Source organism: Nematostella vectensis, chromosome 13 (assembly GCF_932526225.1).
Source record: "Nematostella vectensis chromosome 13, jaNemVect1.1, whole genome shotgun sequence".
NCBI lineage: Eukaryota > Metazoa > Cnidaria > Anthozoa > Actiniaria > Edwardsiidae > Nematostella > Nematostella vectensis.
Window position 1 is genome coordinate 9,536,451 of NC_064046.1, and position 25,339 is coordinate 9,561,789.

Sequence of the window (25,339 nt, forward strand, 5' to 3'; positions counted from 1 at the left end):
GTGATTTCAGGGAAACTGCAAATAACGGTAAAGGCACGTGTACTTTTTAACACGTTTTTTACCTCCTGCCGCCACCATCCTATATACCTAGACTCCTTAATACTTATCAAATGTGAAAAATATATATTAATAGTCTTTGAACTTAATTAAAAGCCTTCAGTGAGTCCCAAAACACCACCTTATCACCAATTGTGTGTTATTTCCCAGGCGTTGTTGAAGGCTGCGAGTCCAATTCATGCCTGGCCAGCCCCTGCCCAACCTTTCAGTGGTGCTATGACGCCTGGCGCATGCACGTCTGCTTGCCACGCCTCTGCGATAGCTCCCCTTGTCTGAACGGTGGTACATGCCTCGAAGGTGTCGATGAATTGGGCAATAATCGATTCAATTGCAAGTGCCCCTCTGTTTACCAAGGGAGGACATGTGATGTGAGGCGAGCGGTAGTAGCAGCTAAGCCGGGATCGGTACTCGAAGATGGACTTATCATTGGTGAGTATGCCATCCGTTGGATGAAAATGGCATTCAATCAGATGATTGTCCTTTACGTCTTTGTTGAGCCTTTTGCGTTCTACTTTTCTCTTGTCGTTTTTGCTATCATTGTCGGAATTATTGAGATTGTCGTTGTTGCCGTTACAGTCGTTTTTTTCCCTTGAGTTGCCACTATCGTCATCGCTAGTTTCTGCGTTTGTCGTTGTCACCCTTACTGTCTTATAGCTTATATCTTTAATGCTGTTTTCGTTGTCACTGTTGTTTTCCTTACCGTTGTTGCTATTGTTAATGTATTTATTGTCCTTGTTCTTGTTGCTGCCGTTGTTGTCGTCATGGTCGTCGTCGTTTTTTGTTGTTGTTGCCTTGAAATCTTCGTTGTTATTGATGTTGATCTCGTCATTGTTGCTTTATCGTTGTTGTTGTCGCCGACTTCGCTCCGTTTCCGTTGTTGTTTTTGTTGCTGTCCTTGTTGTAATTTTCCCCCTTACCGTTATTGTTGTTGTCGCTGTTGTAAAAGTTTCTGTTCTCGTCGACATCACTGGCTTTTGGTTTTTCCTTTAGGTCTCTCCATTCTCCTGGTCTTCCTGGTGGTGGCAATTTGCATCGTCATTGTCTACATTCGGCGCAGCAAGAAAGACAGCTACGAGGTGAACATGGATGAGGAAGATTTCAAACGTGACAACATCATAGACTATCGCATTGATGGCGGCGGCGAGGAAGATATCGACGAGCACATAGCGCGTTTCCGTGACTACCTTCATTCCCTCGATGACGTCAGAGACGAATTCATCCAATGTCCGCTCAGGAAAGCCCTTCTCAACTCGTTCCCAGACTCCATCAAGACCGACAAGTACAGCGATACCGGGTATGGAGGCAGCAGCGACGAGAGTCCTTCGTTTATTTTGCTAACGCCGATTAAGAGTAATCGGAAATCTCCGACGCTGTCCGGAAAGTCGTCCGAGGACGAGTTCTATGATTGTCGGGATTATCATTATGGTCGGGCAATTGCGGTATCGCCGACAAAGATGCGAGGGGATTATAAAAGGACTTCGGATCCGACTGATGTAAAAACCAAGCGCAACATGAATCGGATGTCAGATCCGACTAGGATAACGATAACGCTTAACCCGTTGATGGAAAGGCGCCCAGCGCAGTCATCGAGGCACGACAGAACCAGGGTGACGTACAGGGTGGAGCCGATGCCGCCAGAGAGCAGCTCTTCAGATAACGACGAGGGGTTTGCCTCACCGGAAGCTTGCTCACCAAAAACCTCCAAGCAATGTATCCCCGAGGAACCGGGGCCGAAGGCTCCAGCTAAACGGAGGAAATCACCACCTAAATCTAAAAAGGCGAGAACCAGGGACAACACGGACAAGAATGAGCCGGTCTATCCGCATTACAAGAAGGCGGACGCGGGGTCTTTTCCAGATGAGGTGTCGGTCCCTCCTGATAGAGTTCCTGGGCCCGAATATCTCGAGGACCAGGAGAAGTTACCCAATAAAGTCCCTGGACCTGAATACCCTGGGGACCAGGAGCAACTGCTCCAAAACTGTGCTCCCCCTGCAATAAAGACTCCTGAGGAAGAAAAAACAGGAGGGGATTTCGTAACGGAAGAGGAACCGGAAAAGAAAAAGAACAAACCCAAATACGATGATGCCTTCGAAGAGGAGATTTTCCCACCTAAAGAAGATAATAACTCACCAAAAATGGTGAAACTTTTCCCACCAAAACCGCAAAGGTCAAATTGTGCTACAAATCCTTCCAACGAGTGCCTTGAGACAAACTACGAGTTTCCGTTTCCTCCGGAGCCCCTGTCGGCCTCTGATTTTATTCCGGACGATAACGACAGTCCACGAGAGTCGATAAATACTCCTGAAGATCCTACAAAATGTCTACCATCCCCGATCGATTTCCTTCCGGAAGACTCGACTGACGCTTTTGCATACGAAGGTGCTGGGTCGCCGACAATCTCGCTAAGCAGTCTGGGTAGTGAATCGGAGGAAGAAATGACGTGGGAGACTGTGGACGACTGTGGTGACCGTTTTCGCAAGTTAGCTCAGATTTATGGGAAGCCCCCTTCAGTAACTTTTAATCCAAATGAGGAGATAATCAAATAGTCACGCAGGTCAGCGGTTACATACTGTGGCTGAAGTGTCTTGATCTGATGCCTGTAACGCCAGCGTTGCGTGACAATAATTTGTACAGCAGGTCAGCGGTTACTTACTGTGGCTGAATGTCTGATGCCTTTAAAGCCTCTAATAAACGCGTGACCTGCATGTGATTGCGTGACTAGTTGTGTAGTCGCCACTTGATTTAATCTTTGTTTAGCTGTAAATAAATACGCTTTCAGACTTTGACAACCCTTCGTTTGAGCTGTCGGAATATGACAAAGCGAGTGGTTGAAAAAGAACGTTCTCTTACAAAATATCTAGAAATTTCGAAATTACAAGCAAATATTATTTAAATTGATTTAATATTTTTTATTATTCGAGTAAAGGTTAGTTATGAATGAATTTATTTTTGTGGAGGTTGATTATTTGAGGAGAAAAGAGGAAACTAAAGATGCAAAGCTATTTCTAGGAAAATAAAATTTGTAATGAGGGTAGGAATATCAGAGTTTTTGTATATAGCATGCAGGAGACAACAATGATATAGATATGGAATACTAATAAATTGCCGAAAAAGTTGGAATATTGGAAATTTTTGGGCGGGAGTTAAAGGTAATTCCCTTGATTTGCACTGCGCACCCCTTCTGCGCATAGTGGCGCGCCCTGTTTGTTCGAATTTTCCGGTATTAAGTGCGCGCGGGCCACACTTGTACAAGAAAACAAAGCAAAAGGCGCACGTTTTTTACTTACTTTTTTACTTTACTTTACCCCCATTTTTTATTTGCTCAAATAGTTAAATATATACGGAAAAATAATATACTGAAAGAAGAAAAAAAGTTGGGTTGTAGAAGTTTTTTTATTATTTTTTCTTTAAAGCCGTAAAAATACTTCAAAATGGCGCTTTTTACCGTATAGATAGTTGCGAAAACAGTGTCTTTTAGTGCGATCTCAGTGTCTTTTAGTGTGATTTGTTTTGAATGTTAGCTACTACGGGTTATTGTTTAGGAGATCTGATTTTGGCAGCTCGACAAACAGAACTTAATTTTCTGTTTAGACATTTTGCTGGATCACATTTTGGGCAATGTGATCCAGCAAAGGATGTTTTGGAAATCTTTTTGACCGAGAATACCCTCCTTTTTTACAAACGCTGTAAAATGATTTTTCATAGAGTATGCTGGAGCCAATCAACCGTTTCTGGGACACTGAAACGCATAAAGTGCGTGATTTTCAGGCTCTGGGAACAACTTCCCCAGTAAAAGTTCTCACTGCTGATTCGCAAATAATAACACAACAATCAATCATAAATCTGTGTTTACAAAACACAATTCTCTTCCAATTCCCTTTTAATGAAAAAGATACATCCAGAACTTAATACCATTATATTCACACCGATATTACAAATAAATGATTTTAAATCTTTATAATGAAGTAAATCTTATTCCAGTGACAAGGGTTTCTTGAGTGAAATGATTTCTGAACATTTGCGTGAAGAATTGAAGTTCATTCACCTAAAAATGTTATAAATCAAAGAAATATAAAGGCCTTCTTGTATTAAAATACATAACATAGACTCTGAGAATGGCTTGGTATTCTATCTCACCGGATTGCAGAGAAAAAGAACTTTTGGGAGTCTGCACGATGCATCTTGAATGAACTCCAAATTCATCGTCTCCCCGACGTCTTCCCGTTCAATTATTAATATAACATTTAGATAACTGAACATTAGATAACTTAACAGATAACAGGACACCACCCCATGAGTAGCATTGTGATCATGAGCCTTGAAGAGCAGCTAAAAGGATAAAAACAGGTAGCGAACGAAGTAAAGAAGTGCAGAGGGAAAAAATTGGTGTGAAATTGTACTAGCTCATGGTGCCCATAACCAAATATGGCGCGACGAACTATGTATTGACAAGCTCGCGCAATCTAAAAATAGCTTTCATGGACGACATCATGGGCCACGGGGATTCGTTCTCTTATATCATGGTCTCTTGCTAGTGATTATAAAACCAGCCACAGCAGATATCTACTCTCACCCTTTTTCACCCCAAAGCGTATTTTTACGAGGTTGAAAAATGAGAGTTTTCAAAACAAGAATAATTGGTATGATTCTGTAGTTGTTTGATGTAGGACTTATTTGGTATCTGAGGGCGAAAGAGTGAATAATTCAGATATTTCACAAAGAAACCTGAGTATGATAATATAGGAAGAAAACCACCGGACAGCCTATATCTGATGGTGTGCGTCCAGACCTTGTGGTATGCGTCGACAGCTAGATATATGCCTTCTAAAGATTGAAAATAAGTCATAGTGGCATGTTACAGATGATGTGTATAAAGGCAGGTCCTGTCATGCCGAAATATCGTTAGAAAACAAATTTGCGTTGGTATAGAAACGAAGCTACACACTAAATGTGATCCTTGTTGCGCGTCTTTTCGCTCACCTCTCTCTTGCCTGTATATAAATATTTGAATAAGCATTAGAATTAATGAAAAGGGGTAGTCAAGCATTTTTTTCCGCGTGTTCTCACTTCTCTCCCTCCCACCGCTCGCTTTTTAGTTTGCCACAGGGAACCCAAGCATAGTTAAAAGAGTCGGATGTTCACCATTGGCACAATCGATAACAGAGTTTTGACAACATTTTGACTTCACGTTACGTGATTTTGCAATTGAAGAAATTCGATAAGCTTGTGTTTAAAGAAAGCAAGTCCAAAGGGCATTCACCACCACTCACGTAATCTTATTCAGATATTCATAAATCGTATTCACACTTTTTGATGGCCAATTCTGCTGAGACCATGGACAAGTTTTGGATCGATTCTTTCAGTAACACGAGAAAGGAACTTAAAAGAAATACCTTGCTTTTGAGCATTATTGCATTTACAATTACGTACCAGATAATTGCTTTGGAGTTCTTCGTTGAGGAGGAGGCATATACGGTTTGTAATTCAACTGGTAAGTAAGGGAGTCTTCAGATTCGTTTGACTTTTGACTTTGTATTTACACTGCACATCTTGATGTCTAGCTATTAGCCTACGGTTTCAGTTGTATATTGAAATTGTTTAGCTATTTCTAATACTGCAGTCTTGCCTGTTACTGTTGCATAATATCAATATCTATCAGTTTAAAGTTGGTTGAACGAGAGAGAAAGTCCGAGAGAGAAGACCTATCTTTGCGTGGGCAAAGAAGCCAAAGTTCAACTTCGTTTTCGTATCGTGAAATTGCACTCGCAACAAAGCAAAATGTAATTCCTTGAATTTCATTACAAAAGTGCTATCATGGTGTTCTGTTCTGAAATATATTTCCGCTACATTGAAAGGCTAAAGCAATTTAAGAATTACAAATAATTACTGATTGTTATGACTGACTACTTACAGGTCGCTGTTTTCACACAGAGATATGGATACCAAATAACCACAGCGCTGATTTGCCTACACGCACCACTTTCAAAGAGGTACCACAGTATTATAAATATGTATTAGTCAAGGGGCAGAACTCAGAAAAAAGCTATATATAGAATCTTAGCATTTTGCATATTTGCGTGGCATTTTATAAAGAATTCTCTCTTGAAATGGCCAAAGTCTTGTCACGTCAATACTGGTCGGGCAATATGCGAGATATGTCGTCACGTTTTTACTAAATTCACCAATATTTACATGACCACTTACGAACTAATATTTTGATTTTATTTATTAGCGCTTTGAACTATTGAATACTGACTCTAACCAATTACAAAGCTATTTTTTCAGATTTCGGGACAAAAGTTACACTTCCGGTTTAAGCACGTCACTTCCGGTTGTTTATATATTTGAAAATTGAATTATTATTGTGAATAATAAATCTAAACAAAGTAATAATGGTTTAATCTTGTAAATTTCTTTCTGTATTTGAATATTTTTAACATGTATATTGCATATCCTGTATATAATACTCAGCAAAAGACCCTGCCAACATAATCCCTTTGTTCTTTAAGGTGTGGAGCCTTTTTGTACTGGACTACTACGGGGGGTGTGGCACTGAGGTCATGTGCCCTCCAGATATTTTAAAAATTTTGAAGGAAATGATCAGTGGGGGCTTGGCTTTCCCCCCAATATTTTCTTTTGATGTTCCTGTATTCCCCACCCCCCTAATATTTCAAGTTGTGCTGTAGCTCTGTTGAAGAGCATTTGTGGCGGGGAATTCTGAAGTTGCTCCCATTTACAATCTTGAACCAGAAATGGGTACTGCAAATGGTTTCAATAAGATAAGGAGAAGCTCTTATCATTTTATATTATTTTATTGCAGCATTAAGAGAAAGATATAAGCAAAAATATCATATCATCATGTTTCAATTATATTCCATACTGTAATAGCTAACATATGGGCAATGGACAATTCTATAAAGTGCAACCTGTTTAGGCATGGCACTTGTTTGGGGAGGTGCTAATTCAAGGGAGGCTCTTATTCAACCAATAATTGTAGGTTACAAAAGTCCTAACAAAAATTCCCCTCTTCCAGGTTGATTTTGCAGACTCTGGGAAACTGTTACTTAGCCTTCATTACCTCAGCATGTTAATTGGAGTGATCAGCCTTGGATTGCTGGCCGACAAGTTTGGCAGGCGTAAAATTCTTTTCTCCTCATTGGCGCTAGCATTCTGTGCAAGCCTCATTGGTAGTGTTTTTATAAAAAAGATAGCAGTATTTGTGCCATTCATGATGCTATCTGGGTTTGCATCCGGTAAGTGTCAAGTTAAGTCAAATTTTTAAGTGCTCCAATGTTTAAGTCAGGGGCGGCAGAGTGGTCCCAAAGTAGGGGGGAAGGGAAAATTATTCGGGTGATGGAGAGATTTTGGTTTTGAGGGGAGTACATTGGTTTGACATTGAGTAATGTAAATATAAAGATAAACAGTTTTAAAAATGAATAAAATCAAAATCATTGTTTATCAATCAATCAATTTATACATGTAATGCTTATTACATTAAAAATCACTGTTCCATAAAGAAGAAAAGTGGATGGGGGCTACCCCCCACTTATTTGTGTCTGCCACCCCTGTGTAGCATTTGTTTTCTATATTTTTCTTTATATCCTCAATACAATATTTGACTTTAATGTTTTGCAGGAATGTCCCTGTTGATTGTATTCATTCTGGTCGCTGAATATGTCAACCCTGGCCGGCGACCTTTGGTGCTAGCAGCAATATGGCTGTCATCCACACTGTCTTGTATATCTTTTGCTGGCTTGGCGTACTTGGTTGACAGAAGAAGAGTACTCATGTTGGGAGTGTCTCTGCCCCTTTTAGTGATGGTGTTATTTTACAAGTATGTGCTGATCCTAGAGTTTAGTGATCGCTTTACTTTTTCATTCTGATTGTTTGCTCAAATACAAACCAATAACCATTGATGTGACAGGTTTGCTTCTGTATATTTTTCAGGATAATCCCAGAATCCCCACGCTGGGTGTATTTAAAGATGACCACAGCACCCTCTGAAGAGTCCCCTCTTGAGTCTCAGATGTTGTTGAGGCATATAGGTAGTCAAGACGATAGATGGGGTAAAAAAAAGGTGTGTTGGCCAGTGGGCGTGGCGAGTGAGGGGTACTGCTTTAAGTTCCTGAAGGAGAAACAATCGAGGCGAAATGCCCTGGTATTAGCTCATAGCTGGTAAGTTATTTTTCTATTGCCTACATGTGTTTTTTTTGCTGACATTTTGCTTGACATTTTTCTATTGCCTAAATGTGTTTTTTTTTGTTCATGTGTTAATTAATATTATTTTTATTGTTGGCTGTTTCCCTTGGGTTTTTGTTACCATCATTGGCTGCCTTCTTGAGTTTTGATAAATCTGATTGCGTCCTCTTATGTCCAGCACAGTATCCCTAAGTTCTATTTATTGTACACTAAAAAAGACCCACCCTCTCCAGGCTCGTACCCAGGATTTTTCTTGGTGTGATGGTGAAATCCGAAAAAGTGGACCTAACTTTTTTTTTTTTGGGGGGGGGGGGGTGGTTTAGTTCTAGTCCGTGGGACGTTTATTGCCAGATTTGGATACTCCTGATGGTTTTAAAAAAGCAGCGAATACTTGATGACCGTTTCTTTTACTGTTTTCCAGGTTTTCAATAGGAATGCTGTATCGTGCACTGAACACATCATCAATTCAACTTCTTCACAATTTCTACATTAACTACTCCATCCGTGAGCTCATCAACCTGCCATCATTCCTTTGCTTCGTGCTCCTAGCCACATGGTTTGTAAATCACATGTATACAAGTATATTGTATAAAATTAAGAAATAGATCTCATTTTTGCATTCGTCTATTCTCTATTACTATAAGTCCACTCATCGACTATCTGTTGACTCATAGAAAACTCAAAACTCGTTGTCTAATTGTTAAATAGATGCACTGATGATGCTACAGCATGTCATGAGCAAAAAGAATGCAACAAGACACATTTTTATTGTATGAATGAGAACTATTTGTTTTATACAATGCAACAAGACACATTTTCATTGTGTGAATGAGAACTATTTGTTTTATACAATGCAACAAGACACATTTTCATTGTGTGAATGAGAACTGTTTGTTTTATACAACAATTAAAATGTTTTCTGACATTACAATCTAGTTTTGGGTAGTGTGCGTACGCATGCTGACGCCAAGCGTGACTGTGTCCTCTACTAACACATGTTGATCAATCAGAGTGTGCAATTTGATGTTGTAAAACATACACTAAGACACATAGAACAGTTAAAGTTATTCAGCATTTTTTAAAATGAATGTTTTAGGTTTTTCAATGAGATAAAAGTCTAATTTGCAATCTTCCTCTGCAAACAATCATAAAAAATTTACAAGAGATGAGCTCATTCCTTTCTAATTTCTTTTGCGTTTCAGTGTTGGGCGACGCTTCACCACTCTCATTAGCATGGTTCTTAGTGGAGTTCTCTGTGTCATATTTGCTGCTGCTTCTGATGGGTTTATTTTCACAGGTGTGTATGAAAGCAGGGGAGAGGGGAGAGGAGCACCCTGAAAAGCTGTGAGGGGCTTTAGGAGGGTGTGTACCCAGTGTTTTCTTTGAAGGGTCCTATGTCATATGGAGAAAGGGAAGTTTTCATGGGGGCAAAGTAATAAAAAAGAAAATTTGATAAGAACGTGAGGCCAGGGGATAGCGCCCATTACCAAGTAGTGGACTGAGGGAGGAAGAGAGGTACGGTGCAACATTACAGCATTATAGCTTGGGAGATCCCCATGACAACATTATAGATAGGTGCCAGATTAGGTAGCTAAGGTGCCCCATTACAGTATTATAGCTAGGGTGCCCCTAGTAAGTTAGAGTGCCTTATTACAAAGCTAGGGTGTCCCATTACATAGGAAGGGAGCAAGGTAGCTAGGTTGACCCATTCGGTAACTAGAGTACCCCATTATTACAGCATTCGGTTCCCCATTCGGTAGCTAAGGTGACCCATTACAGAGCTAGGGTGCCCCATTACGAAGCTAGGGTGCCCCACTACGTAGCTAGGGTGACCCATTACATAGCTAGGGTGCCCCATTTCATAGCTAGGGTGCCCTATTACGTAGCTTGGGTGCCCCATTACGTAGCTTGGGTGCCCCATTACGTAGCTAGGGTGCCCCATTACATAGCTAGGGTTCCCTATTACGTAGCTAGGGTGCCCCATTACATAGCTAGGGTGCCTCATTACGTAGCTAGGGTGCCCCATTTCATAGCTAGGGTGACCCATTACGTAGCTAGGGTGACCCATTACGTAGCTAGGGTGCCCCATTACATAGCTAGGGTGCCCCATTTCATAGCTAGGGTGCCCCATTACGTAGCTAGGGTGCCCCATTACGTAGCTAGGGTGCCCCATTACGTAGCTAGGGTGCCCCATTACGTAGCTTGGGTGACCCATTACGTAGCTAGGGTAACCCATTACGTAGCTAGGGTGACCCATTACTTAGCTAGGGTGCCCTATTCGGTAGCTAGGGTGCCCCATTACGTAGCTAGGGTGCCCCACTACGTAGCTAGGGTGACCCATTACATAGCTAGGGTGCCCCATTTTATAGCTAGGGTGCCCTATTACGTAGCTTGGGTGCCCCATTACGTAGCTAGGGTGCCCCATTTCATAGCTAGGGTGCCCTATTACGTAGCTTGGGTGCCCCATTACGTAGCTTGGGTGCCCCATTACGTAGCTAGGGTGCCCCATTACATAGCTAGGGTGCCCCATTTCATAGCTAGGGTGCCCTATTACGTAGCTTGGGTGCCCCATTACGTAGCTTGGGTGCCCCATTACGTAGCTAGGGTGCCCCATTATATAGCTAGGGTTCCCTATTACGTAGCTAGGGTGCCCCATTATGTAGCTAGGGTGCCCCATTTCATAGCTAGGGTGCCCCATTACGTAGCTAGGGTGCCCCATTACGTAGCTAGGGTGCCCCATTACGTAGCTAGGGTGACCCATTACGTAGCTAGGGTGCCCCATTACGTAGCTAGGGTGACCCATTACGTAGCTAGGGTGCCCTATTTCATAGCTAGGGTGCCCCATTACATAGCTAGGGTGCCCCATTACGTAGCTAGGGTGCCCCATTACGTAGCTAGGGTGCCCCATTACGTAGCTAGGGTGCCCCATTACGTAGCTTGGGTGACCCATTACGTAGCTAGGGTGACCCATTACGTAGCTAGGGTGACCCATTACGTAGCTAGGGTGCCCCATTACATAGCTAGGGTGCCCCATTACGTAGCTAGGGTGCCCCATTACATAGCTAGGGTGCCCCATTACATAGCTAGGGTGCCCCATTACGTAGCTAGGGTGCCCCATTACATAGCTAGGGTGCCCCATTTCATAGCTAGGGTGCCCCATTACGTAGCTAGGGTGACCCATTACATAGCTAGGGTGACCCATTACGTAGCTAGGGTGCCCCATTTCATAGCTAGGGTGCCCTATTACGTAGCTAGGGTGCCCCATTACGTAGCTAGGGTGCCCCATTACGTAGCTAGGGTGCCCCATTTCATAGCTAGGGTGCCCCATTACGTAGCTTGGGTGCCCCATTACGTAGCTAAGGTGCCCCATTACGTAGCTAGGGTGCCCCATTTCATAGCTAGGGTGCCCCATTTCATAGCTAGGGTGCCCCATTACATAGCTAGGGTGACCCATTATATAGCTAGGGTGCCCCATTACGTAGCTAGGGTGCCCCATTTCATAGCTAGGGTGCCCCATTACGTAGCTAGGGTGCCCCATTACGTAGCTAGGGTGCCCCATTACGTAGCTAGGGTGCCCCATTACGTAGCTTGGGTGCCCCATTACGTAGCTTGGGTGCCCCATTACGTAGCTAGGGGGCCCCATTACGTAGCTAGGGTGCCCCATTTCATAGCTAGGGCGCCCCATTACGTAGCTAGGGTGCCCCATTATGTAGCTAGGGTGCCCCATTTCATAGCTAGGGTGACCCATTACATAGCTAGGTTGCCCCATTTGGTAGCTAGGGTGCCCCATTACGTAGCTAGGGTGACCCATTTCATAGCTAGGGTGCCCCATTACGTAGCCAGGGTGACCCATTCGGTAGCTAGGTTGCCCCATTACATAGCTAGGGTGCCCCATTACGTAGCTTGGGTGACCCATTACGTAGCTAGGGTGCCCCATTACGTAGCTAGGGTGCCCCATTTCATAGCTAGGGTGCCCCATTTCATAGCTAGGGTGCCCCATTTCATAGCTAGGGTGACCCATTACGTAGCTAGGGTGACCCATTACGTAGCTAGGGTGCCCCATTTCATAGCTAGGGTGCCCCATTACATAGCTTGGGTGCCCCATTACGTAGCTAGGGTGCCCCATTACGTAGCTAGGGTGCCCCATTTCATAGCTAGGGTGCCCCATTACGTAGCTAAGGTGCCCCATTTCATAGCTAGGGTGACCCATTACATAGCTAGGGTGACCCATTACATAGCTAGGTTGCCCCATTACGTAGCTAGGGTGACCCATTTCATAGCTAGGGTGCCCCATTACGTAGCCAGGGTGACCCATTCGGTAGCTAGACTGTCCCATTACGTAGCTAGGGTGACCCATTACGTAGCTAGGGTGCCCCATTACGTAGCTAGGGTGCCCCATTACATAGCTAGGGTGCCCCATTACATAGCTAGGGTGCCCCATTACGTAGCTTGGGGTGACCCATTAGGTAGCTAGGGTGCCCCATTTCATAGCTAGGGTGCCCCATTACGTAGCTAGGGTGACCCATTACATAGCTAGGGTGACCCATTACGTAGCTAGGGTGCCCCATTTCATAGCTAGGGTGCCCTATTACGTAGCTAGGGTGCCCCATTACGTAGCTAGGGTGCCCCATTACGTAGCTAGGGTGCCCCATTTCATAGCTAGGGTGCCCCATTACGTAGCTTGGGTGCCCCATTACGTAGCTAAGGTGCCCCATTACGTAGCTAGGGTGCCCCATTTCATAGCTAGGGTGCCCCATTTCATAGCTAGGGTGCCCCATTACGTAGCTAGGGTGACCCATTACATAGCTAGGGTGCCCCATTACGTAGCTAGGGTGCCCCATTTCATAGCTAGGGTGCCCCATTACGTAGCTAGGGTGCCCCATTACAAAGCTAGGGTGCCCCATTACGTAGCTAGGGTGCCCCATTACGTAGCTTGGGTGCCCCATTACGTAGCTTGGGTGCCCCATTATGTAGCTAGGGTGCCCCATTACATAGCTAGGGTTCCCCATTACGTAGCTAGGGTGCCCCATTACATAGCTAGGGTGCCCCATTACGTAGCTAGGGTGCCCCATTTCATAGCTAGGGTGACCCATTACGTAGCTAGGGTGCCCCATTTCATAGCTAGGGTGACCCATTATGTAGCTAGGGTGCCCCATTTCATAGCTAGGGTGCCCCATTATGTAGCTAGGGTGCCCCATTACGTAGCTAGGGTGACCCATTACGTAGCTAGGGTGCCCTATTTCATAGCTAGGATGCCCCATTACATAGCTAGGGTGCCCCATTACGTAGCTAGGGTGCCCCATTACGTAGCTAGGGTGCCCCATTACGTAGCTAGGGTGCCCCATTACGTAGCTTGGGTGACCCATTACGTAGCTAGGGTGACCCATTACGTAGCTAGGGTGACCCATTACGTAGCTAGGGTGCCCCATTACGTAGCCAGGGTGACCCATTCGGTAGCTAGGTTGCCCCATTACATAGCTAGGGTGCCCCATTACGTAGCTTGGGTGACCCATTACGTAGCTAGGGTGCCCCATTACGTAGCTAGGGTGCCCCATTTCATAGCTAGGGTGCCCCATTTCATAGCTAGGGTGACCCATTACGTAGCTAGGGTGACCCATTACGTAGCTAGGGTGCCCCATTTCATAGCTAGGGTGCCCCATTACATAGCTTGGGTGCCCCATTACGTAGCTAGCGTGCCCCATTACGTAGCTAGGGTGCCCCATTTCATAGCTAGGGTGCCCCATTACGTAGCTAGGGTGCCCCATTTCATAGCTAGGGTGACCCATTACATAGCTAGGGTGACCCATTACATAGCTAGGTTGCCCCATTACGTAGCTAGGGTGACCCATTTCATAGCTAGGGTGCCCCATTACGTAGCCAGGGTGACCCATTCGGTAGCTAGATTGTCCCATTACGTAGCTAGGGTGACCCATTACGTAGCTAGGGTGCCCCATTACGTAGCTAGGGTGCCCCATTACATAGCTAGGGTGCCCCATTACATAGCTAGGGTGCCCCATTACGTAGCTTGGGGTGACCCATTACGTAGCTAGGGTGCCCCATTTCATAGATAGGGTGCCCCATTACGTAGCTAGGGTGACCCATTACATAGCTAGGGTGACCCATTACGTAGCTAGGGTGCCCCATTTCATAGCTAGGGTGCCCTATTACGTAGCTAGGGTGCCCCATTACGTAGCTAGGGTGCCCCATTACGTAGCTAGGGTGCCCCATTTCATAGCTAGGGTGCCCCATTACGTAGCTTGGGTGCCCCATTACGTAGCTAAGGTGCCCCATTACGTAGCTAGGGTGCCCCATTTCATAGCTAGGGTGCCCCATTTCATAGCTAGGGTGCCCCATTACGTAGCTAGGGTGACCCATTACATAGCTAGGGTGCCCCATTACGTAGCTAGGGTGCCCCATTACGTAGCTAGGGTGCCCCATTACAAAGCTAGGGTGCCCCATTACGTAGCTAGGGTGCCCCATTACGTAGCTTGGGTGCCCCATTACGTAGCTTGGGTGCCCCATTACGTAGCTAGGGTGCCCCATTACATAGCTAGGGTTCCCCATTACGTAGCTAGGGTGCCCCATTACATAGCTAGGGTGCCCCATTACGTAGCTAGGGTGCCCCATTTCATAGCTAGGGTGACCCATTACGTAGCTAGGGTGCCCCATTTCATAGCTAGGGTGACCCATTATGTAGCTAGGGTGCCCCATTTCATAGCTAGGGTGCCCCATTTTGTAGCTAGGGTGCCCCATTACGTAGCTAGGGTGACCCATTACGTAGCTAGGGTGCCCTATTACGTAGCTAGGGTGACCCATTACGTAGCTAGGGTGCCCTATTTCATAGCTAGGGTGCCCCATTACATAGCTAGGGTGCCCCATTACGTAGCTAGGGTGCCCCATTACGTAGCTAGGGTGCCACATTACGTAGCTAGGGTGCCCCATTACGTAGCTTGGGTGACCCATTACGTAGCTAGGGTGACCCATTACGTAGCTAGGGTGACCCATTACGTAGCTAGGGTGCCCCATTACGTAGCCAGGGTGACCCATTCGGTAGCTAGATTGCCCCATTACATAGCTAGGGTGCCCCATTACGTAGCTTGGGTGACCCATTACGTAGCTAGGGTGCCCCATTACGTAGCTAGGGTGCCCCATTTCATAGCTAGGGTGCCCCATTTCATAGCTAGGGTGACCCATTACGTAGCTAGGGTGACCCATTACGTAGCTAGGGTGCCCCATTTCATAGCTAGGGTGCCCCATTACATAGCTTGGGTGCCCCATTACGTAGCTAGGGTGACCTATTACGTAGCTAGGGTGACCTATTCGGTAGCTAGGGTGCCCCATTACGTAGCTAGGGTGCCCCATTACGTAACTAGGGTGACCCATTACATAGCTAGGGTGCCTTATTTCATAGCTAGGGTGCCCTATTACGTAGCTTGGGTGCCCCATTACGTAGCTTGGGTGCCCCATTACGTAGCTAGGGTGCCACATTACATTGCTAGGGTTCCCTATTACGTAGCTAGGGTTCTCCATTACATATCTATTGTGACCCATTACGTAGCTAGGGTGACCCATTACGTAGCTAGGGTGACCCATTACGTAGCTAGGGTGACCCATTACGTAGCTAGGGTGACCCATTACGTAGCTAGGGTGCCCCATTACATAGCTAGGGTGCCCCATTACGTAGCTAGTGTGCCCCATTACGTAGCTAGGGTGCCCCATTACGTAGCTAGGGTGCCCCATTACATATCTAGGGTGCCCCATTACGTAGGTAGGGTGCCCCATTACATAGCTAGGGTGCCCCATTACATAGCTAGGGTGCCCCATTACGTAGCTAGGGTGCCCCATTACGTAGCTAGGGTGCCCCATTACATAGCTAGGGTGCCTTATTACGTAGCTAGGGTGACCCATTACGTAGCTAGGGTGCCCCATTACATAGCTAGGGTGCCCCATTACGTAGGTAGGGTGCCCCATTACATAGCTAGGGTGCCCCATTACATAGCTAGGGTGCCCCATTACGTAGCTAGGGTGCCCCATTACGTAGCTTGGGTGACCCATTACGTAGCTAGGGTGCCCCATTTCATAGCTAGGGTGCCCCATTTCATAGCTAAGGTGCCCCATTACGTAGCTAGGGTGACCCATTACGTAGCTAGGGTGCCCCATTTCATAGCTAGGGTGCCCCATTTCATAGCTAGGGTGTCCCATTACATAGCTAGGGTGCCCCATTACGTAGCTAGGGTGCCCCATTTCATAGCTAGGGTGCCCCATTACGTAGCTTGGGTGCCCCATTACGTAGCTAGGGTGCCCCATTTCATAGCTAGGGTGCACTGTTAGGTAGCTACAGTAGCTAGGGTGCCCAAACGAGAAGGATGGCATTAGTCATGTGCAAGATTTCTTAGTTTAACGGTTGCATGAATGTTTCGTTCTTTCTTAGCGTACGACACACTAACGATCATCATACAACTGCTCGGACGTTTCTTTGTTGTCCTCTCAATGACGTCATTGGGTGTATATTCCATCGAACTGTTTCCAACATCTGCAAGGTAATAAAGCATTCAGCTTCCTCTCCCTTGTATATGATTTATAACACTTGAGCTAGACTTTATCATGTTGAGCTAGTGCTAAGTTTGAGCCCGTTGTTTGCCGTAACGGTTGACACATTCATTAGCAATATTATAATCTAAGGTGGCTGCCAATTAACAAATTTGTCTTTGATTAATTGTAATAATATTTCAAGCTTGCTTCGTAGAATGGCGAGTGCAGGCCTTCTGAAATTACGCGCTTGTGCGAAAGCGCCTAATTAGGCTTTCTCCGCGTAATCCACAGATTTCCGCGTAATCCCGCGTAATTTGGCTAAATTTTGAAAGACAAAACATTTAAGTGCACAGCTGATGTGTTCTTTTAGGGTTCTTACCTCTATTTCTCGTAAAAAAAAAGATATTCTTCGTAAGAGTGCGATATTTCGAACTGAATTTCGAAAACTAATAAAATGACTAGGCGTTCTTTGCTAAACCGCGAAGGCCTATGACTTTAAAACTCGCCTAAGATATTTTTGCGCAAAAATAAACCTTTTCAAGTTATTTCGTGCTTTCCTTCGGTACAAAATGCAGTTTGGGCGTAACAGTTGATATTCCGTGTAATTTAGCGCATAATTCAGTAAAGAATCCCGAATTTTGATTTTTAAAGAAAAATCAGGGGCTCATAAGTAGGGGCAATCATCTGTATTATATTAGTCTCACGGCGTTTCCGAGGATCAGGCAATTTTTAGACGCGCGCGAGAGTGACGTGAGGCTGCACACGCAAATTACAGTTAGGAAGAATATTTTTTATCCATCATTCGTCGGTTTTGTTTGTTTACAAAAAAAAAAATGCAAGCTAGAATTCAAAGTCGTAGGTAAGGTTGGATTCATATAAAAGAAGACAGCAACAAAAGTCAAAGTACCGAAGAGAGAACATAGCTATTTGTCTGAGACTGCGCGTGCAGTTGAGCTCAGCCAAAACGTCAACACAAAGGTTGAATCTGATTGGCTCATCCGTGCGTCTAAAAATAGCCTGATCCTAGGAAACGCCGTGACACCTAAATAGTACCAGAATGTGAGGAAGTTGATTGCCCCTACTTATGAGCCCCTGGAAAAATGTATTGCAAAATCCCGCGTAATTTAGCGCGTAATGATTGATTTTCTGCGTAATTTAGCAAAGAATCCCGCGTAATTTTGAGTTTTTTTTCTGTGTAATTCCAGAATTCCTGCTAGGGGTGGATCGAGCTTTTTGCCTATGGAGGGGTTTCACCCACAGGTTTCCGTGATGTCTCTCTTCTTGTGACTCTTTCTGTGTTTTTACTGTATTTCTATGACGTCACACTTCACTTGGCAGGCCAAGGGGGGGGGGGGGGGGGGGTTAAACCCCCTAAACCCTCCCCCTAGATCCGCTACTGGGCTGTACAAGTCTGGCCACTACGAAGGCTTGATTTTCACTAAGCGGTTTTGCTGTTCTCACCCTCCCCTCCATGATCATAGGTGTAGTGCGCTCGGTCTGGTGACGTCATTCAGTTTTCTTGGCGCCGCCATATCACCGCTATTCATGTCACTGCAGTCCCTGAATCCCATGGTTCCCTTGGCGATGCTCGGCTCAGTCTCCCTCTTTGCCGGCGTGCTGATACGAGTGATGTTACCTGAGACAAAGGGGGCAATGACATCAGGTAAACCATCTGTACACATCAGCTGTGATGAAACTCAAATACTATGGTAAACATGGGAAACTGAGAAAAGGGGTCCATAGCATCTGGTAAACCATTTGTAGACATCAGCTGTGATGAAACTCATATACTATGGTAAACATGGGAAACTGAGAAAAGGGGTCCATAGCATGTGGTAAACCATTTGTAGACATCAGCTGTGATGAAACTCATATACTTTTGGAAACATGGGAAACTGAGAAAAGGGGTCCATAGCATCAGGTAAACCATCTGTAGACTACAGCTGTGATAAAGCTAAAAAACTATGGGAAGCATTTAACGTAGGGCTAAAAGTTCTGTTTTCAAAACACAATTCTGTTTTCACGATGCTATTATTACTGCATGTCTGTTTTCACGATCTGTTGACACATTTCTATTTTCACGATCTTTTGACATATTTCTATTCTCACGATCTGTTGACACATTTCTATTCTCACGATCTTTTGACATATTTCTATTCTCACTATCTGTTGACACATTTCTATTCTCACGATCTTTTGACCCATTTCTATTTTCACGATCTTTTGACATATTTCTATTCTCACGATCTGTTGACACATTTCTATTCTCACGATCTTTTGACATATTTCTATTCTCACTATCTGTTGACACATTTCTATTCTCACGATCTTTTGACACATTTCTATTCTTACGATCTGTTGACACATTTCTATTCTTACGATCTGTTGACACATTTCTATTCTCACGATCTTTTGACACATTTCTATTCTCACGATCTTTTGACACATTTCTATTCTCACGATCTTTTGACACATTTCTATTCTCACGATCTTTTGACACATTTCTATTCTCACGATCTTTTGACACATTTCTATTCTCACGATCTTTTGACACATTTCTATTCTCACGATCTTTTGACACATTTCTATTCTCACGATTTTTTTACACATTTCTATTCTCACGATCTTTTGACACATTTCTATTCTCACGATCTTTTGACGCATTTCTATTCTCACGATCTGTTGACACATTTCTATTCTCACGATCTGTTGACACATTTCTATTCTCACGATCTTTTGACACATTTCTATTCTCACGATCTTTTGACACATTTCTATTCTCACGATCTGTTGACACATTTCTATTCTCACGATATTTTGACACATTTCTATTCTCACGATCTTTTGACACATTTCTATTCTCACGATCTTTTGACACATTACTGTTTTCACGATCTTTTGACACATTTCTATTCTCACGATCTTTTGACCCATTTCTATTTTCACGATCTTTTGACGCATTTCTATTCTCACGATCTGTTGACACATTTCTATTCTCACGATCTGTTGACACATTTCTATTCTCACGATCTTTTGACACATTTCTATTCTCACGATATTTTGACACATTCCTATTCTCACGATTTTTTGACACATTTCTATTCTCACGATCTTTTGTTACATTTCTGTTTTATTCACGATCTTTTGTTTTCATGATGCTAATTGTGTAGAGACACTCGAAGACACGGTCGTCGGAAGAAGGACATTTAATAAGCCATGGAGCCCCAAGGTGCGATGGGCGCGGACTGAGCGACGTGACGAATCAGGGACAGAGGAGGAGGTGTGTCCGGGCCGGGGGACCGACCAACTGGACACCACATCTTACAGCGACAGCATAGATGAGTACAAAGTATGTGAAAAATTTTAGTCTGTCAGATTTCACTAATGGTACTATAAGCGTCTCCAAAATATTATTACGCTATTATAACGCGCGACTATTAAAAAACGTGCCGAAAGTACCCCGAGTGTAGGCGTTTTTTTTCTTCAAAATTTGGAGAGCTTTAAAGGGAACAAGAAAAGGGTCTGACACTCCGAGTGGTATAAAACATACTTTGATTGAGCGATCACTCGCGACTACCGACTGGTACTTAACCGGTTGTGATCGCCAACGAACTATACCCAACTGTTACCGAGTCTGCTCCGAGTGGTATTTAAATCTACTTCAAGTGATCCTTGCGATTACTCGCCACTACAAATTGGTTCTTAACCGGTTGTGATCGGCAACGAACTATATCCGACTGTTACCGAATCTTCTCCGAGTTTTACCGAGCTACACCTGACAAACCCCAAGGGTAACGAGTCTATTGTGATCGTATTGAGCCACCATTGACTGGTCCAATCTTTTCTTTTAGGATTTACGTAAAAGCTGGGAAGTGTCTTTTGATCGCGCCTCGAGAACCTCGAAATGGGAGGTAAGCAACTTTCCAGTGGGTATGCCATTAATCAGTATATCAGTACCTCGTGGGTTCCGATAATACAACCCAAGGCCGTGTCGTTTATGTTTGCGTTCTCCAGAGCCCAAGAGGAGAAGCACATTTAACAATATCAACAACAATATATCTGTATCGTCTCTAAACGACTCTCTTCATCTTAACAGTGGCTGTCCTATGAAGATGCAAATCGAAGGTCAGTATTCGAAAGATGTGAAGGAGATCGTGTTTCGATATTTATCAATAAGAGCATACTTGATCCCAGGTAACTTCATGCACATCATACGAGTAGGCCCACAGCCAGGAATACAGGAATTTGAGCAACTGGGAAATGGGGGGGGGGGGGGATTTAGCAATTTTGCGGGCTATTTTCGCTTAAGCCTGCTAACAATTTTTTTTTCTACTAACTCGCGTATGTGAGCATATTTTCCATGATGCTTTGCAGTTTGCCATCACTTGATATTGAGCTGAGTTTGCATGATGAATCACATCTACTTGACGACGACGACCATGAAAAGGCGAGTAGCCCTCGGCAGAGGAAGGTTGGGAATAGAAAAACTCGGCAGAGGAAGGTTGGGGATAGTAACAATCGGCAGAGGGAGGTTGGGGATAGTAGCACTCGGCAGTGGAAGGTTGGGGATAGTAACACTCGGCAGAGGGAGTTTGGGGATAGTAGCACTCGGCAGAGGAAGGTTGGGGATAATAACACTCGGCAGAGGGAGTTTGGGGATAGTAGCACTCGGCAGAGGAAGGTTGGGATAATAACACTCGGCAGAGGGAGGTTGGGGATAGTAGCACTCGGCAGAGGAAGGTTGGGGATAGTCGCACTCAGCAGAGGAAGGTTGGGGATAGTAGCACTCGGCAGAAGAAGGTTGGGGATAGTCGCACTCAGCAAAGGGAGGTTGGGGATAGTCGCACTCGGCAGAGGAAGGTTGGGGATAGTCGCACTCGGCAGAGGAAGGTTGGGGATAGAAGAACTCGACAGATGAAGGTTGGGGGTAATAACACTCGGCAGAGGGAGGTTGGGGATAGTCGCACTCGGCAGAGGAAGGTTGGGGATAGTCGCACTCAGCAAAGGGAGGTTGGGGATTGTCGCACTCGGCAGAGGAAGGTTGGGAATAGAAGCCCTCGGCAGAGGGAGGTTGGGGATAATAACAATCGGTAGAGGAAGGTGGGGGATAGAAGCACTCGGCAGAGGAAGGTTGGGGATAGAAGCACTCGGCAGAGGAAGGTTGGGGATAGTCGCACTCGGCAAAGGGAGGTCGGCAGAGGGAGCCTGGGAAAGAGGTAATTGCCGAAGGGAGGGTGGGATATTAGTCCTTGCCTGAGGGATCATCAATAACGTTAGATATTGAGTTTCACTTGGGCTGCGTTAAAGGCCATAACTCTATAATTCTTACATTATACCAAGCGCATAACCACCAAGGTCCTTGAAGCTCCCTTCTCTTCTCTGATAGCGGGTTGGCAAGTAAATCGAGGCCCAGAGAAAATTCATAATGTAGCTTAACGCGAAACCAGATAATCCAGGATTTCTTGGCTACTTTCATCCATGCTGTAGTGTGTGTTGGTATTATTGACACAAGAACGCACAACTGAGTAACTATGATTTCTGCTTTAGCTGTCTGAGTTCGTCCCTGGGAACGCCTGGATTCTACTGTACAGCACGTTCACCCACGGAATCAGCCTCAAGACTCTGTACTACCGACTGCAAGACGTGCAGACTCCTATCATGCTAGTGATTAAAGATAGCCAAGGATATGTAAGTCCACTTGAAGATCTAAAGATATATTCATCCCACTCCTTACAAACTGAATACGAGATGTCAGAAACCTATTAGGCTTGCTAGTAGACAGCAAAAGATATTGTTAGTGATTAAAGTAGCAAAGGATATGTAAGTCCACTTGATGATCTAAAGATGTATTCATCCCACTCCTTACAAACTGAATACAAGATGTCAGAAACCTATTAGGCTTGCTAGTAGACAGCAAAAGATATTGAAGATATTGTTAGTGATTAAAGTAGCAAAGGATATAAAAGTCCACTTGACGACCTAAAGATTTGTTCATCCCACTCCTTACAAACTGAATACAAGATTTCAGAAACCTTTTAAGTAGACAGCAAAAGATATTGAAGTTGCCGACCTTAGTCCAGCCTACTCCCTTGTGCCCCACTCTTGTTAGTGATTAAAGATAGCAAAGGTTATGTAAGTCCACTTAACGATCTAAAGATGTGTTCATCCCACTCCTTACAAACTGAATACAGGATTTCAGAAACCTATTTAGTAGACAGCAAAAGATATTGAAGTTGCCGACCTTAGTCAAGCCTACTCCCTTGTGCCCCACTCTTGTTAGTTATTAAAGATAGCAAAGGTTATGTAAGTCCACTTGACGATTTTAGAGATGTATTCGTCCCACTCCTTGCAAACTGAATACAAGTTGTCAGAAACCTATTTAGTAGACAGCAAAAGATATGGAAACTGCCAACCTTAGTCCAGCCTACTCCTTTGTGCCCCACCCTTGTTGGTGATTAAATATAGCAAATATGTAAGTCCACTTGACGACCTATGCATCTGCAGGTCTATCCCCTTCCTTCCAAACTAAATAAAAGATGTCAGAAACCTTCTTAGCTATGATAGACAGCAAATGATGTGGACTTTCCTCATTCGTACCACATCCCTAGTTCCCCACCCTTACCCCCTTTACTCACGTAGCATGCTAGTTAGTCTATATGGCCCCTCTTAGCCCACCCGAATAAAGTCATTACTCGTTAGTGGTCATATTGATCGAATAATGTGTGAGCTAATAGAACTGTACTCTACAAGTCTCAATAAGTCAGCAGCCTTTGTAAGAAAGAGTAAAAACGTCCTGAAATACTAAGAGCTCTCCTATGAGGGCTCACTGTGCACGATTCCCATCATGCTAACAGACAGCAAAGAACCTTGAGTGTACCTCCACTCATTACGCCCTTTCCTTATGGATCTTATGCTGCATTCACACCAAAACCATGTTTAGTTAAACAAGGTTTTTCTTTGCCTTATAACTTGCCAAGCTTCTCGTTGTGTTGAATTCTTACTAGCTCAATGATCACTTAATAACATGTACAGCACAGTCTATTCAGTTTTGTTCTTGGTTCTGTCCACTCCTGGGATATTGGGATTTGAACCAGTTTAATCAAACCACCTTTAAACTGGTTTATGTGTTGGTGTGGATGCGGTATTAGTGTCCAGTAGCGAATCTAACCATATTTTTGGGTGAAGTGATCCGCTACTGAGTGAGTGTACCGCTCATGACATTCCACTATCACCGCCCCCATATAGGGACGTAGTTAAGACTCCCAGCCTCGTACATACAAACTCTCTTACGTTTCTTATCGGTATGGTCGGTGTTTAGGTGTTTGGTGTATACAGTCCTGTTCCCCTAAGGGTCAATCCTGGTTTCTATGGCTACGGACGATCGTTCTTTTTCACGTGTAAACCGGAGTACAAGGTAAACTCAATCAAGAGCAAGTGACCATATTTACTAGTTGCTGCCAATAATCCATTTATTTACGAAGCATATTCATTATCATGATGACGTCTCAGCGTGTCATGAACAATAATGTACGCAAGAGACGCAGTCGTTGTTCATGACACGCTGTGTCTTCTTTTGTGCATCTATTAGAGGACAGACGTACAAAAAATGAGATTTATTTGTTTTATACAACGTTAGATTTAAGTTTTGGTGAGCGCGCGCGTTAGCTGACGCCAAGCGTCCTCTAATAACACATGGACCTTTGGCCAATCAGAGCGCGCTATTTACGCATGTCTTTGTAAAATTTCTTATCGTCATCCATCGTTTATCATAACATCATAGTCATTTATCGTCACCATCACCGTCATACATTATCATCATACAGTGATTTCCAACTTGTTCCTGTGAGCCCACAACCCTACAGGCTAAACGGCAGCTGGAAATAGAGCCTATAGAATCATGGATGTCAACCCTTGCATTTTCAGGTGTACCCGTGTAGCGGGAAGAACGAGTACTACCTTAACTGCAACACAGACAGTCTGGCCTTCGGCTGCAGCGAGTAAGTGACCATATCCCCACCCCTCCCCCAGAGGCGGATCTAGAATTTCCCGAAGAGATGTGGGGAATTCTCCCAAACATTTCTTCTAAACTTCGGTCAGAAGGAAGAGTCACCGCATCCCCACTACTCCCCCCTATGTAAAATGCGTGAGTTAAAACGAGAATGCGTCTGCTTACTCTCTTTGACCATCAGATGCCATTAAACAACCTAAACATTAATTTATCATTTTTTTCAGCGGTTTGTTTGGCCTGTGGCTAGACAGTGAGCTGTATCGCGGGCGCAGCACAGCCTGTGAAACTTACAACAGTGACGTTTTGTCTGCGAATGAGGATTTCATCTGTATAGGTCTGGAGGTCTGGACATTTGCATAATCGCCAAATAGACGTGTCACGTGTTTCTATACTTTGCGTTGGAATCATTGGTGGTGGCTAGTGTGATAGTGGAACTAAAATGCCAAACATTAGTGTGAAGAGTCAACGCCCTTCAGCCCATAGAAAGATACGCCAAAGTATGACAGTCATTAATATCGAAAGAAAAAAAAGAATAGAATATTA

General features: G+C 44.4%; 2 protein-coding genes across 10 annotated transcripts in view; both read left to right on the forward strand.

Annotated features, from left to right (window-relative positions):
- The window catches only part of LOC5518594 (protocadherin-like protein), a 99,473-nt gene extending 96,296 nt beyond the window's left edge, over nucleotides 1-3,177 (forward strand). For all 7 annotated transcript variants that reach the window (XM_048720765.1, XM_048720769.1, XM_048720767.1 and 4 more), the window contains 2 exons: nucleotides 208-486; nucleotides 1,048-3,177. In XM_048720765.1, the coding sequence (XP_048576722.1) occupies nucleotides 208-486; nucleotides 1,048-2,603 (1,835 nt within the window). In that variant the 3' untranslated portion in view covers nucleotides 2,604-3,177. The remainder of the gene's footprint in view (nucleotides 1-207; nucleotides 487-1,047) is intronic.
- Nucleotides 3,178-5,163: 1,986 nt separating this feature from the next.
- On the forward strand, nucleotides 5,164-25,313 carry LOC5518597 (solute carrier family 22 member 15-like). Of its 3 annotated transcripts, none has more exons than XM_032363269.2 (17): nucleotides 5,164-5,548; nucleotides 5,989-6,047; nucleotides 7,091-7,310; nucleotides 7,693-7,891; nucleotides 8,005-8,232; nucleotides 8,678-8,812; nucleotides 9,459-9,553; nucleotides 16,688-16,796; nucleotides 18,270-18,451; nucleotides 19,959-20,137; nucleotides 20,640-20,699; nucleotides 20,885-20,913; nucleotides 21,163-21,235; nucleotides 22,336-22,476; nucleotides 24,107-24,202; nucleotides 24,712-24,785; nucleotides 25,021-25,313. In XM_032363269.2, the coding sequence occupies exons 1-17, from the start codon at nucleotides 5,371-5,373 to the stop codon at nucleotides 25,154-25,156; spliced, it is 2,193 nt and encodes a 730-aa protein (XP_032219160.2). In that variant the 5' UTR covers nucleotides 5,164-5,370; the 3' UTR covers nucleotides 25,157-25,313. The 3 variants fall into 3 exon arrangements, with proteins under 3 accessions (XP_032219160.2, XP_032219159.2, XP_048576552.1); XM_032363268.2 differs by having other exon boundaries at nucleotides 5,165-5,548; nucleotides 5,971-6,047; XM_048720595.1 differs by lacking the exon at nucleotides 5,989-6,047 and having other exon boundaries at nucleotides 5,420-5,548.
- Nucleotides 25,314-25,339: the final 26 nt, after the last annotated feature.

Coding starts and splice junctions, on each gene's coding strand:
- LOC5518597 (XM_032363268.2), top strand. CDS start 5,371: ATGGCCAATTCTGCTGAGACCATGGACAAGTTTTGGATCGATTCTTTC. Junction 20,138..20,639: donor ACAGCATAGATGAGTACAAA/GTATGTGAAAAA, acceptor CTTTTCTTTTAG/GATTTACGTAAAAGCTGGGA. Junction 20,914..21,162: donor TATGAAGATGCAAATCGAAG/GTCAGTATTCGA, acceptor GATGCTTTGCAG/TTTGCCATCACTTGATATTG.